At 42.1% G+C, this 13,630-nt stretch overlaps 2 protein-coding genes across 2 annotated transcripts in view; both read right to left on the bottom strand.

Moving 5' to 3' along the window:
* zgc:194209 (adipocyte plasma membrane-associated protein) overlaps window positions 1-2,873 on the bottom strand; it is a 41,722-nt gene extending 38,849 nt beyond the window's left edge. The window contains exon 1 of the mRNA XM_054739882.2: window positions 2,774-2,873. Coding sequence (XP_054595857.1) covers window positions 2,774-2,775 — 2 coding nt within the window. The 5' untranslated portion in view covers window positions 2,776-2,873. The remainder of the gene's footprint in view (window positions 1-2,773) is intronic.
* Window positions 2,874-6,835: 3,962 nt separating this feature from the next.
* rassf3 (Ras association domain family member 3) overlaps window positions 6,836-13,630 on the bottom strand; it is a 101,362-nt gene continuing 94,567 nt past the window's right edge. The window contains exons 4-7 of the mRNA XM_015962247.3: window positions 12,355-12,528; window positions 11,949-12,036; window positions 7,297-7,412; window positions 6,836-7,213 (exon numbers count right to left, since the gene is read on the bottom strand). Coding sequence (XP_015817733.1) covers window positions 7,067-7,213; window positions 7,297-7,412; window positions 11,949-12,036; window positions 12,355-12,528 — 525 coding nt within the window. The 3' untranslated portion in view covers window positions 6,836-7,066. The remainder of the gene's footprint in view (window positions 7,214-7,296; window positions 7,413-11,948; window positions 12,037-12,354; window positions 12,529-13,630) is intronic.

The raw sequence follows: 13,630 nt of genomic DNA, 5'->3' as shown, positions 1-13,630 counted from the left end.
CAAGGTCTTTAGCCCTTGGGTCATAAACTATGAGCTATAAGTATATTGGTCTTTTTATACTGGGAATCAGGAGTTCTTTTAGTGATCATCTTGTTTCTTATTTATTTATGTCCTGATTGTGCCCTGAGCAATTTTATGACTGAATAAAAACAAATAAAGTCAACATAAATTGAAAAACCGTCTTAAATAATCGAGATCTCAATTTCAGTCACAATAATCGTGATTATTATTTTTGCTGTAATCGAGCAGCCCTACTGCACCCTTTAGAAACAAGTTTTTACCATTAATCTCTGGAAATGTTCATTGCAATGTTATTTCCTATATAAGGGTTCCTTAGACAGGAAACTCCTCAATGACTGGCTTAATGAACTGACCTATAATGGAACGTTTACTATGGGAAGTGCCTTGAGACGACTTGTCGTGATTTGACGCTTTATAAATAAACTTGAATTGAAAAAATGAATTGTTGTAAATGACTTAAAAGATGCCCAGTTGTTGGAAAATACTGGCAGTTTCATAACATATAACCATAAAAATCTGTTTTAAAATACATGGGAGTGGGCCTAACCCCCAAATTCCACTACCTCCGCTCCGCTCCGCTCCGCCCCCGCCTTCCGCAGCCGCTCGCTTCCGAACTCAATTTTTACTGGTACCCGCTCTCCAACGGCTCCGCTCCGGTGCGGAGACCTGAGGGGGGCAAACAAGCGTGCGCGGGATTTTCGAGATCTTGCGATACAGTCCGAGCAATAAACGCGGAAGTTAGATCCAAACACCCGTTGTGCGGGAGAAGCATCGGAAATGAGCTGTTTAATCTGCCCATCATTTGTGTTGAGAGATCAGCAGTGTTTGGATCAACAAAGTGTGACTACTTTGATAGTGGCAACTGTATTTATGGCTTATTTTTGTGCATTTAAACTTCAGCCGCCATTGATAGTTGTTAAAAGTTGTTAAACCTGTGCATATGAAACAAAAAACGCCTTTTGTTTAGCGATTTATTGTGAAAAACGGAAGATGTGCTTGCTCCTTTTCCTGTTGGGCGGTTGTGATTCCTGTCCATTGACTGCGGAGGTGCTCCGGCGTCCGGCAAAAATAGGATCGATTCTATTTTTGCCGGACGCCGGAACAGAGGGCGCCGCACGGCGCCGCACTGCCGGAGCACGGCCGCAGTAGTGGAATTGCTCTGATTGACTAGAACGGGACCGATTTTGCTCCGGCGTTCGTGTCGGAGCGGAGCGCAGCGGAGCGGAGGTAGTGGAATTTGGGGGTGAGGGTGTTTCTCAATGCCAAGGAACATTGCCTTGATGTCTTGGCCCCGCCCCGGTCGCCTAGGAGATACGTCACCAGGAGCCGCCAAGACGAGTTCCAATGTTCATGTTCTACCGAGGCGTGTGTTCTCAGTTTGTTAGCCGTTTAGCTAGCTGAGCGAGAATACATGGGAGGTGTCTTGTAGCCTAGCCTTGGTCAAAAATTACCCAGAATACATCGCGGTATTTTCAAAAGGATGGCGGATCAGAAGCCGGCAGCTACTTCGGGGACAATTTTCCAATTTTAAAGTAATTCATCTAATTTAAAAAGTTTTTTTTTTTAGATCAAAAGAGGTCATCTATGGTTGGCTAGTTGCTTAGTAGTTGCAGCTTCTTTGGCTAGTGGGTAGTAACTCACTTTTTATTTAATAAACATATACACAATTTAAAAAGTGAAAGTCTTGTAATATATTTATATTGAAACGAATACGTATAAAATATAACGTTACCTCCTGTGCCACGTAACGTTGCATAACCGCCGTGGAAGTCATGGTCACGTGATGCAAGTCTGTTCCATTTAACCGTTTTCTTTGACCAAGGAAGGACCGTGTCCTCGTAAGCAAGGCGCCTTGACACTGAGAAACACTAAGTCTCTGGGTGATGCTATTTTGGATGCCATGTTTCCCTCTATGGAAGCTCGAGAGGACAAAACACATTTAATAATTTGTAAAAAAAAAAAAAAAAAAAAAAAGGTTACAACACGTTCAACAATAATAAACAATTTGTTTTACACATTTACCTCTTCACTCATCGCCTGTGATGAAAGGGAGTCTGATGTGCTTTTGCTGGAGGTTGCACTCCCAGGGATTTTTGACCCTAATGGCCATCCATTGGTGAGGTCTTACTTGAACACAAAAATAATGCTTGCAATGACTTAGGTGTGCACTGCCCCCTATCGCCAGGGAAATTACACACAGTCACTTTAATGATACCCAATCCAGAGAACAAATTTCACACCAACTTGTGGGACTTGAACTTGGCATTTACTTCGTTTTATTAACTTTAGAGTCATGCGCAACGCTGTTACCGTAATAATGTTGCTTTAAATCTAAAACTCCACCAGCTAACGTCTCGAAAGCGTTTAGGTTTGCGGAGTAAAATCGTTATGAATTTAGCTACATCTAGACGCATGGTGGCGCAGTTGTTAGCAGCACTGTTGCCGCGCAGCACGAAGGTTGCAGGTTCGAAACTCGGCTGCGGCCTTTCTGCGTGGAGTTGCGTGTTCTCCCCATGCATGCGTGGGTTTCCTCCGGGTACTCCGGTTTCCCCCACAGATCACAACATGCCCTATAGGTTATAAACTGTAAGTCGCTTTGGATAAAAGCGTCTGCTGAATAAATAAACATAAACATCTTTGCTCGTCTTCCAACTTGCGCACGAGCACGTTTAAGAGCTTCAAAGGTCAGCTGAGCTAAAGTGCACCAAACGGTTTAATCTGGGAAACAACAGCGGGAAAGTTTCAAACTTACATATCCGAGTTAGACACGACAAAGCCCCAGATGAGCGTCAGGTGTGAGGAGATGCGGACGGAAGACGTGCTGCATAAGAACCGTGAAGCTAACGCAACCGGAAAACAGCATTTCCGGTATTGCCCTTCAAACTAAAGTAGCTTTGAAGCGCGTTTGTCTGATTTATACTTCTCCATCGGCTTCGCGAGGAAGAGACACGAAATGGCAGAGACATTGCTCTCGGACTCCCCCGTTTCCCTCTGCGAGCCCGTCGGAGAGCTGTTTCCGACGCACAACGGCGTTGTGTGTCTCCCCACCGACGCAGATGGACGGAGAATTATAAATTAGGCTTAACTTGCATCTCAGCTCATCTAGTTAAAGTGTTATCTAAAAGTAAAAAATGACATCAGTCTCGAATTAAAAGAGCCAGCAACCACTGAAAGGTCAAACCGTCCACTCCAAACTTTTACTTTGACAGCACATCCGGTTTATGTGTTGAAAGCTTGACGTGTTGCAGGATTTGAGAGTTGAGCAACACCAGAGGAACTGGGGTCAAACCGGGGGCAGGTGGGGGGGAGCTGCAGCATCTGGTCCAAACGGGACTCGTGCCAACAACCTCGGATCACCAACAATTCACTGAGTGAACCCATTAAAATCACTCTGACCGGTACTTAAAGAAGAGGCAGGGATGAACTTTTGCTTCTGTAGAAAAGTAGAGGAAGAAAACAAAGTCTGGTTCTGTTAGCACTTGAAAAAATAAACCATCCGAGAACATTTTACACCTTACTAAAACCTAAAGAATACATTAGATCAAACTAACATTAAAATATTTTGTTTCCCTGTTTAAACAGCTGAACTCTCCTTGGATGCAAACAAAACCCCTAAAAGGAAAAGACGGAGAGAAAAGACACACAGAAATCATCTTCAGGTTTTATTTGTGTGGTTAAATATCAGCAAGGCACGGCTGGAGCTCCGGACATGAATCCACTCTTCTGTCGCTGCCATTCATTCCAACATGAGATGGAAAAAACTGTTTTTACTCTAACCCCATCAAAGAATCACATGTGGCATGAATCTGACGATCCCTGCTTTTCCACATGTTCAGCCTGAGGCTAATAAAGTCAAAACATCAGAGGGCACGGAGCCGTTTGGCCACATCTGCTCTTCATCATGAAATTAAAGCTGATGCTGTTCAGTCTCGCTTAAGATGAAATCAACTACGAGGATTGCTAATTTTACACAAACTGATGAAGAATTTCCTCCGAATTGCTCGTTTTCCCTCCCGGTCGAACCCGTCGTGTTGCTTCAGGTGTGCTACATCCACCTTCTTTAAGTCCGATTTAAAAACCTGAATGATCGTGGACACAATTAAACATGTTACTATAAAAAAGTCACATCGTCTCTTTGCGTCACTTCTATTAAATATATATAATTTCTAAATTGTGGGTTAAAGTTTTTATGCATCAACAACATTTTTACCAAATATAATATTTCTAACTGGATATTGTGTTTTACTCACAGTTGAGCTTGTACCATAAAAATATTTTAGTTAATCTAATGGCTTAAAGGTTTTAATAACAAAACCGTAAATGATCTGTTTCACATCAGCGTCACCGACAGCTCCGGAGAGTTTTTCCAAACAATAACGACCCAGAACGATTTTCCAAACATCTGATTTTCTTTACTTTAAGCTGAACTGCCCAGAAGTCGGCGTGTTCCAGAAACAGACAAACATTTCACAGATACATTTGAACAAAAAAGGAAATAAAAACGCTCCGTCACTCACGTTAGCGACACCAGAACAGCGTGAAGCTAAACGCGAGGCTCGGTAAATCAGATCATTGTGTAAACAAAAATAAAGTACAGCATGACAGTAGAGCAGAAAAATTAAAATCTAAATCCTGCCATCTTCCTTAAAGTGCCCCCAAAATCCCCACGTTGACACAAGCAGCCTTCAGTTGTTTATAAAATCCACAAACAACAACAACAACAACATGGCTTCATCATTAGCCATTTCCATTCAGCTGCTTGTTGGGAGTCAAATCATTGCAAGTTTTGCTCCCATAAAACGAACCCAGTGTTTGATAGAATAAATCCAGGTTGAATAAAACTCTAAACATGTATTTATCCTCCATTCGGGAAGAGGCTTCTCGTTTCATTTTGCTCCAGGCAACAAAACAAAAATATCTTTGGTTTTAGCAAACAAAAACATCAGAAACGATGCACGTTTGACACAGAGAAAGTAGTTGCTATTTTAGACCACTAGAGGGCGACATTGGACAGCCGTACTGCACCACCATCAGTTCATCATCATTCAGCAGCAGCAGCACAAACAACATTCTCATTAACTCTCAAATATCCAACAGTTTGGTTTATTCCTAAATGATTGTCCTACTCTTCACTTTGACAGAATCACAGCGGTTTTCTCGAATATCTAATTATATGCTGACAAAATGCCCAAAAGGCAGATTTTTTTTTACTATAAAGCAACCTTCTTTACAAAGTAAACAACAACATATGTAGTGAAATGCATATATTTGTGTATTTAGTTGCAGCCACATCCAGCTGCACAAAAACTGAACTTTTGCACCTTCTTGTTCACTAGCTGAAATCTTCCTTTGCACTTCCTCTGGAACATCTCCTTTCATGCAGCAGAAACCCAGATAAGGGTTCAGACAATGTGCGCTTCAGACAGAGCAGACTAAACAGCAAGCAGGACAACGCAGCCACTTTTGCTCACTGTTCTCAGCAGCTATCTGAACTCACAGACCTCCTGTCCTCTCAGATAAAAACTAAAGGAGCCTCCATGAGTGTAGGATCCCATCCTCAAGGCCACAATGACAACATTTATTCTGCTTTTTGTCTTTCTTAGATCTAATGTTCCTCCTCTAAATCGCTCTGAGGACTTCCAGAAAACCAGTAACACCTCCTTCCTCTGGGTCACGCTTACTAAAACCACGTCAACACCTTCCATCCAACCACTTAAAACTAACTCTTGGTGCTCTGACCATCTTTGCACATCAACCTTGCTCACCACGTGCCAGTATCCACATTTAAAATCTGGGTTTTAAGACACATTTAAACCAAAATGTGATGTTTTTGTACCTTTTTCACTTTGATTAAACTTCAAACTGACATTTATGGAGTCGGAAATGTGCCAAAACTAATATGCCGCTAAGATGTCAACGAACACATTAAAACATAAATGACAATTATTCTAAATATAGTTCTATAATCCATACATACGAAAACGTAGACAAACTGTTACTGAGATGGTGGATGGAAAAAAAGCCAATGATCTTTCAGTAATGAAAACAAGATATGATAAAAATATTATATAAGAAATTACAATTTTTATAAATAATTAAAAAAATTATACAAATGACCAAAATGAAAACATGTAATAAAAATACTATTTATTTAAAGCCCCTAGTTTTTAATGCATCAGGATCTTTATCTTAATTAAAAATATCTTATAGTTTATGCTAATAAAGTTGCAGACATTTAGAACAAATAAGCGTTCTGATTACAAGGAAAAATAAAATAAATTTGGCACATTTGGTACTCCATACATGTTAATTAATCCCCTTAAACCATAAATATTCCACAGCTTTCCAGTTATTAAAGAGAAATGAATCAACTATAAAACTTTGTCAACTTCTGTAACTGAAATTATAAATTGAAATTAAATTTTCTGACTCATTTTTTATTCTGCAAAATCTGATAAAAACCAGCAAGAACCCGCACATCGTCTTGTTGTCTGTATCAATGCCTCGATTAAAGGTTTTCACAGCATATTCTCTGTGTCAAAAACAGTTTATTTTATAGTAAAATAAGACTTCTGAAAAAAAGACAAAAGTTATATAAAGCTTCACCCATATAAATTAGGAAAAAATATGTACAAACTGTTAAAAGAAAAAAGGATTGAATTAAAAAACAAAACAAAATATGGCAATTTGACTAGATTAAAACATGAAAGAGGAATCAGATGTGACTGCAGAAAAGAAAGAAGAGAAGGATGGATGGATGAAAATATCAGATGAATGAATGACTGAATATGGCACAGCTGATGAATCTTTGGTGTCTGCAGGCGGTTTAACAATCCTGTCCATTCATTCTGTTATCTGTCCTTCATGAGTCCTCATCACTTTTTCTTGTCCTCTTCTCCATCCTCCGTTCCTCCTCTGCTTTACATCCTCCCTCCACCCAAAAAAAATAAATCACATTTCTCCAACGAGGAGGACAGAGTGGAGTAAAAGCACCTCGTGTGTCTCTGTGAGGAGCAGCGGTCCTGTTTCACAAAAACTCAATCCTCTAAGGTCCTCTAACCTCCCTCAGAGCCTCCTCGAGTCTCTGTCTGTACGCTCCGTAACGACGAACTATCGCCTCCTTCTGCTCCTCCTCCTCTTTGTCGAGTATTTTCAGGAAGTTGCACAGCTCTGGGATGGAGAAGGCGTCCCACTGAGGAGAAAAGGAGAGATCAAACCCGGATGAAGCAGAAGTAGTTTGTTCATGAACTTACTCCAAGGCTAAATCCACTTTACCATCACTTCTCCGGTCTGCTGCTCCCTCAGAACGAAGCTGAGAACGTCTGAGTTGGGTCCCGCCAACAGACGCAGAAACAACGGCTTCTCGCCATCTGCCAGCTTGCACACGTACACTGCAGAACACACACACACACGTGCACGTTTCTACACGGTGTTCACATCAACACACACAAGAGAAAGCTGAAAGGACGAGCAGCAGCAGCTCGTCAACACTCTGTAATTTACAAGAGTCCTTAAACTCTTGATCAGAACCATAAAAAGGTTTGTCAGGTCCAGTCTGGCAGAGGTGTGGACTCGAGTCACATGACTTGGACTTGAGTCATTATTTTAATAACTTCTGACTTGACTTGATAAAATCTATAAAGACTTACGACTTGACTCGGACTTGAACGCCAATGACTTGCGACTTGAATTGACTTGCATCTGTTGACTTCATTATGACTTGAGCATATCTGATATTTTAGCACAAAAGTGGCCCGACGTGGACAAAAATCATAAATGATTCTTGGTTCTGGTCTAATGAGCTTTGAAAGAAAAGCGTCTGGACTTCTTTGAGTTGCTTGTAGAAGATCATCGGGGGGTCTTTTGTTCCCTCTTCGGGGGGAAACTCCCACTGGGTTTAAATCTGGGACTCTCCACCATTTGACCTTAGAACTGAAGAAGCCTCTCGGATGAGAGGTGAAACGTCTCCAAGCAACTCAAAGAAGTCCAGACGCTTTTCTTTCAAAGCTCATTAGACTACAATGACCTGGATGACTGAGAACCTTCACAGACATTCTTGGTTCTGGGTTTGATTTACTGTTAAATGCAGCAGAACTTTGTTTCAGTTGCACTTTCAGCTGTTTGAGCAAATAAATGAAGCAATTTATTTATTATCATCGTCATTAAATAGAAGTTGGAGAGATGACTTGATTATGACTTGAAAATTAAAAGTTAAGGACTTGGACTTGACTTGGACTTCCACATCATTGACTTTGGACTTGATTCTCTTTGACTTTGTCTTGACTAGACTCAAGATTCGACTGGAAAGACTTGTGACTTGGTCACGCCTCTGCAGGCTGGTATGGTGAGCCCAGGTGGGATGAATCTTACTTAAAATCATCTCAAATTAATCCCAACTTGTAGTAACACACACACACACACACACACGCGCGCGCGCACACACACACACACACACACACACATGCACACCACTTAATTGGGTTCACCTGTCCAACTGCTCGTTAACATAAATGACTAATCAGCCACTCACACGGTGGCAACTCAACGCCTTTAGGCATGAAGACATGGTCGAGACGATCCGCTGCAGTTCAAACCGAGCTTAAGAACGGGGAAGAAGGGTGATCTAAGTGACCCTGAACACGACATGGTTGTTGGTGCCAGACGGGCTGGTCTGAGTATCTCAGAAACTGCAGACCTGCTGGGATTGTCACACACAACCATCTCTAGGGTTTACAGAGAATGGTCCAAAAAAGGGAAACATCCAGTGAGCAGCAGTTCTGCTGGCGTTGATGCCAGAGGTCAGAGGAGAATGGCCAGACTGGTTCGAGCTGGTAGAAAGGTCACATAACTACTCGTTAAAACCAAGGTAGGCAGAAGAGTAGGGATGTTAGAAAATATCAATATGGCAAAATATCACCATATTTTTGTCCTGCAATTTTATATCGACATTCAAAAGCCGTTAATCTCATTTTTGGAAGAATTTACATGCAAACATTTGTATTATTTTTTCTTTTGGTGCAATTCAAACGCCGACCGCTAGTTGGCAGCAGTGTACAACGGGTTTTGTTTCCACCATTCAAATGTAAATCCTTCTATTATGGTTCAGATACCTCATGTTACTGTAAGTATCAGTTTGGACAGTTTATTAAATTTTCCTACAGTAAATTCAGTCTAAAAAAATCCCTAATAACGTCCTGACTGAATGCGTCGCAATATACCGTGACAGACCGTATCGTCTCCCCGTATCGAGGTACGAACTGTATCGCCCAAACATCCTCTAATACTAGGGATGCACCGATCAGGTTTTTTGCTGCCGATCACCGATACCGATATCAAAGAATGCTGATCACCGATACCGATCACGTGGATTGGCCAGAAATTTTCTACAACATTATAATGAGTGCTACAAACTACATAATCTGGGAATAAAGGAAATGTAACCTATTCTAAAATGGTCTGTATTAGGGTTGTCACGGTGTGAAAATTTAACCTCAGGGTTATTGTGACCAAAATTACCACGGTTTTCGGTATTATCACGGTATTTTTTTTAAACTTGCTACATTTTCACACAATTAAATAAACCCTGTATGTCAGGAAATATTGTCCTCAGTTTGTGTCTAAATTTTGCCTAAAATGTGTTATTTTGTAATTATGTTGTTTATTTGTTTACATTTTTTCCCCTTTAGTCTTTAAAATACCAATATTTGCCCATAACTTCTTATTTTATGTCTGTTTGATGTCATCATTTTAAAAATATTAGACCAGATGATACTCAGTACTCAAGTATACTTCTAATCAGATACTTTTTTACCCTTACTTGAGTAATAAACCCTGTATCAGGAAAATATTGTCCTCGGTTTGTGTCCTTCCAGTGAGCTTTGCAGATGTGGGAAAATGTCATCAGGCAGTAATCGTTGTTAAATTCATAATTATTCTCGGAGAGAGACCAACTCTTATCGGCCCCTGGGAGCCCCGTAATGCATAGCGTCATTTCAACATGGCGGTGTCCGCGACACGGTTTATATGCAGGTAGCGGCGCTGCGGCTGCTTTATATAGCGACTCGTTGCATTCTCCCTCAACCCAAATCCTCGGATCACGCATTTTAGCTAAAACGCTAACGTTAGCTTGCCTTGCGTTGACTGTAGAGTTGTGGGTGATGGCCACGCAGATGTGTCATGAGATTTGAAGCGTTGCTGCCTTTCACAGACACTTTTTCTGCACGTGCTGCAAACAGGATAATCGTCTTCTATCAGCTGTCCCTCGGCATTCTTCAAATATCTAAAATATGCCCGTACTTCCCACTTTGTCTTCTTTGAGGGATAATAAATGTCCTGAGCGCTGCCGTCTCCTCCTTTGACCATTATTTCAGCTTTAGCTTCAAGAAAGTTTTGTTGTAAACAACAAAGCGCGCATGTGCCGCCGGCAACTTCAGCCGATGATACGGTGGCTGGTAAGGGTCACCGCCCCTACACCGCAGCCACGCTAATCCACCGAGATAATATAGTTTTTTAAAAAACAAGACGGTTATTATTATTGTCAACTTTTTTTTACCGGGGTTTACCGCTACACCGGTTACCGTGACAACCCTACCTGATCGGTTTGCTTTGATCTATTTTGAAAATTCCGATCAAAACCGATAGGGGCGCTATCGGCCGATTACGATCAAATGCCGATCCATCGGTGCATCCCTATCTAATACACATCCCTACAGAAGAGCATCTCTGAAAGAGCAACACGTTGAACCTTGAGGCAGAGGGGCTACAGCAACAGAAGACCACACCAGGTGTCACTCCTGTCCGCTAAGAACAGGAAACTGAGGCTACAATTCACACAGCCTCACTAAAAATGGACAACAGAGGATTGGAAAAATGTTGGCTGGTCTGACGATGGATCAGAATTCCTGAGGAATGTTTCCAGTAGCTTGCTGAATCTATGCCACGAAGGATTAAGGCAGTTCTGAAGGCAAAGGGGGGTCCAACCTGGTACTAGCAAGGTGTTCCCAATTTATTTTTATTTTTTCTGCAAGCGCTTTGAGATTTTTAACGTAAAGCGCAGTGCAAATGAAATGTATTATTATTATTATTATTATTAAAGTGGCCAGACAGTGCATGCATAGATTGTGGAGATGTGCAACTTCAATCAGAGCAACACGTTTGGGTGTTTCTGTTGAATTTTTCTCCGTTTATAGTTTGAAAACTGCCCTCGTGACACTAGGTTTTGTTGATGCTAGTGATTTTTTGCACAGAAGACTAAATAACCGTGAAAAGCAAAACCAGCAGCAGTATAAAAGTTTAGAAAACCATCGTCGCATGAAGTGTTGTGAAATTTAGCAGATTTGAGCCGTTTTAAAGACGTCAACAATACAATCCCTCAGGAAGAAGAAGATACGTCCACACCAAAGTTCAACAGAAAACAGAGTTTTCCTCATAAAAAAGCCAAATAAAAGCTTTACATCTGCTGTCAGACCCGTGTCTAGACGCCAACTCCAATTAGCCGGCAGTAACCCATGCAAACTAAACCAGACGAGAGCGAAAACAAGTATTCGGCGATGAAATGACTTCAAACGGAGGGTTTTATTGCTGTTTTTAAGTTTAAATTAACGTCTGTGGCTGATGGAGTGTCTCCTCTCTGAATGCTCAACTAGACTGAAACTTAATCTGTGAAATCCTGCAGCAGCTGCTGATTTACCCTCTGTGTGTGTGTGTGTGTGTGTGTGTGTGTGTGTGTGTGTGTGTGTGTGTGTGTGTGTGTGTGTGTGTGTGTGTGTATTCCTGGGTATCCCTGGTGTCATCGTGAAGACGAGGGTGAGGCCTTCACACGGACACACAGAGATGCTGGGGTTATTGTGCCGGTGCCAAAGCGTCCCACATGAGAGAGGCATGAGCGGCATGAGGCCGCGTCGCCGTGGATACCGGCAGAGACTTACCCTGCTCCTCTCGGCGGTAGCGCTTGTACAGGGCGTACTTCGCCGGGTTGTCTGCTACGGTAAACTTGTTCAACAGGGCGACGATCACCTGAACACACAAAACAGATTCATATGTGTGACTCCTGCTGAAGCTGAATCCATCAAACTGTGCAAACAAAACAGGGACGAGATGATAAGAGTTCAGGTTGCCATGGTGACGACGGTGTATTTTTCCCCATCTAATTTCAAGAGCTCCAGCAAGCAGCAGCTGCCAAATACATATCTGATCTTTCTGTGCCTGCAGAGCAGATGAACCCACCCTAACCCCTCCCCGAGTTCATCCAGTGTGTCACCACATCCTAATTAGCTTCTCCAGCTGGCTGTGAGGTTCAAACCGAGCTGATGTGTGTTTTCGTGGGTTCGCCACCTGTTTGACAGTGTTCTCCGAGCTAATGTGGAGGGTGTTGATGACTCCGCGGGGCAGATAGAAGGCCTCCTGCATCACGGCTACTCCTGGACCTTTCTGACCCCCTCGCACCGTCACCGGCCTCCGCAAATCCATCGTGACTTTGATGAAACCAGTGTACACACCAGTGGGATTCTGAAAAACACACACACACACAGTTACAACTCCATATTTGAGTTATTTACTGTTTTGTTCTTTATTATTGTGCTTCCACACATTTAACCCTACATACATGTTACTTAAAGAAGCTGAACTATAAGAGCTCCATCTGTGACAGGGGCGTGTCCAGGGAGCGGCCTGGGGTGGCACATGCCACCCTTGGAATCTGATTGGCCACCCCAGGTGCCAACGCACTAATTTACCTTTAAACAGGCTTTTCATTGTCCACAAAAGGCTTGGGGGTAAAACAAAAAAAAAAAGCATAACCAATGGTGCCACCCATGCACAAAGTTGTGCCTCACCTGGGCCACCCCGTTATAAAAGATCCGGACACGCCACTGATCTGTGACCAGTTCACCCAGTGACCCCAATGCCTCCTACGGGACAGATGGTCCCAGACGGAGGCGGGGCATCTCAATCTCCTGACTCCACATGGAACCCAGAGGAGGCAGGTTTGTGATCGTCCCAAGTAGACAACGAAACATCAATCGGAGCGAGTCAAACAAGTCATCTCAGATGAAATTTTGACCAGTTGGTAAGAATCAGAAAGCACAAAGCGTCTCTTAACCGACTCAAGAACTAAAACTTCTCAGCTGCTTTTCTTCGTTATATAAGAGAAAATTCAAACTCTGATGACGGTTCTCAGACTTCCTGGGAACAAAAATCCTGGAGTTCTCATCCGAGGAGCCCTTAACTGTGGATGTCATGTGATCGAACATCAGAGAGCATAATGACCTTCTGGAGGGAGGATAAGGGGTCTGATTTGTAAACTAGCTCGCATCAACAGATCAAAGATGAGAGTCAAAATGTCGTCATGGTAGCTTTTATCTCCTGAACCCGTTTAGATGGTCAACTAAAAAAATCATCGTTGTTTTCTAGTGACAAAAATAAGCAAATTAAATAAAAACAGACGAAACTAAAACTTTACAAAGTTGTTAAGCGAGTTTTATTTGATTTAGTTTCAGTGCAGAACGGATTTTATTATCCGTTTTTACTGTTGTTTCATGTCCGTTATACATCTAACTTGGTGCTGCACAAACTGGACCGGACCATATTTTCCTCCAGGACTTAACCAAAA

Source organism: Nothobranchius furzeri, chromosome 1 (assembly GCF_043380555.1).
Source record: "Nothobranchius furzeri strain GRZ-AD chromosome 1, NfurGRZ-RIMD1, whole genome shotgun sequence".
NCBI lineage: Eukaryota > Metazoa > Chordata > Actinopteri > Cyprinodontiformes > Nothobranchiidae > Nothobranchius > Nothobranchius furzeri.
The sequence above is the reverse complement of the archived record's forward strand: the minus strand, read 5'-3'. Positions and strand labels throughout refer to the sequence as shown.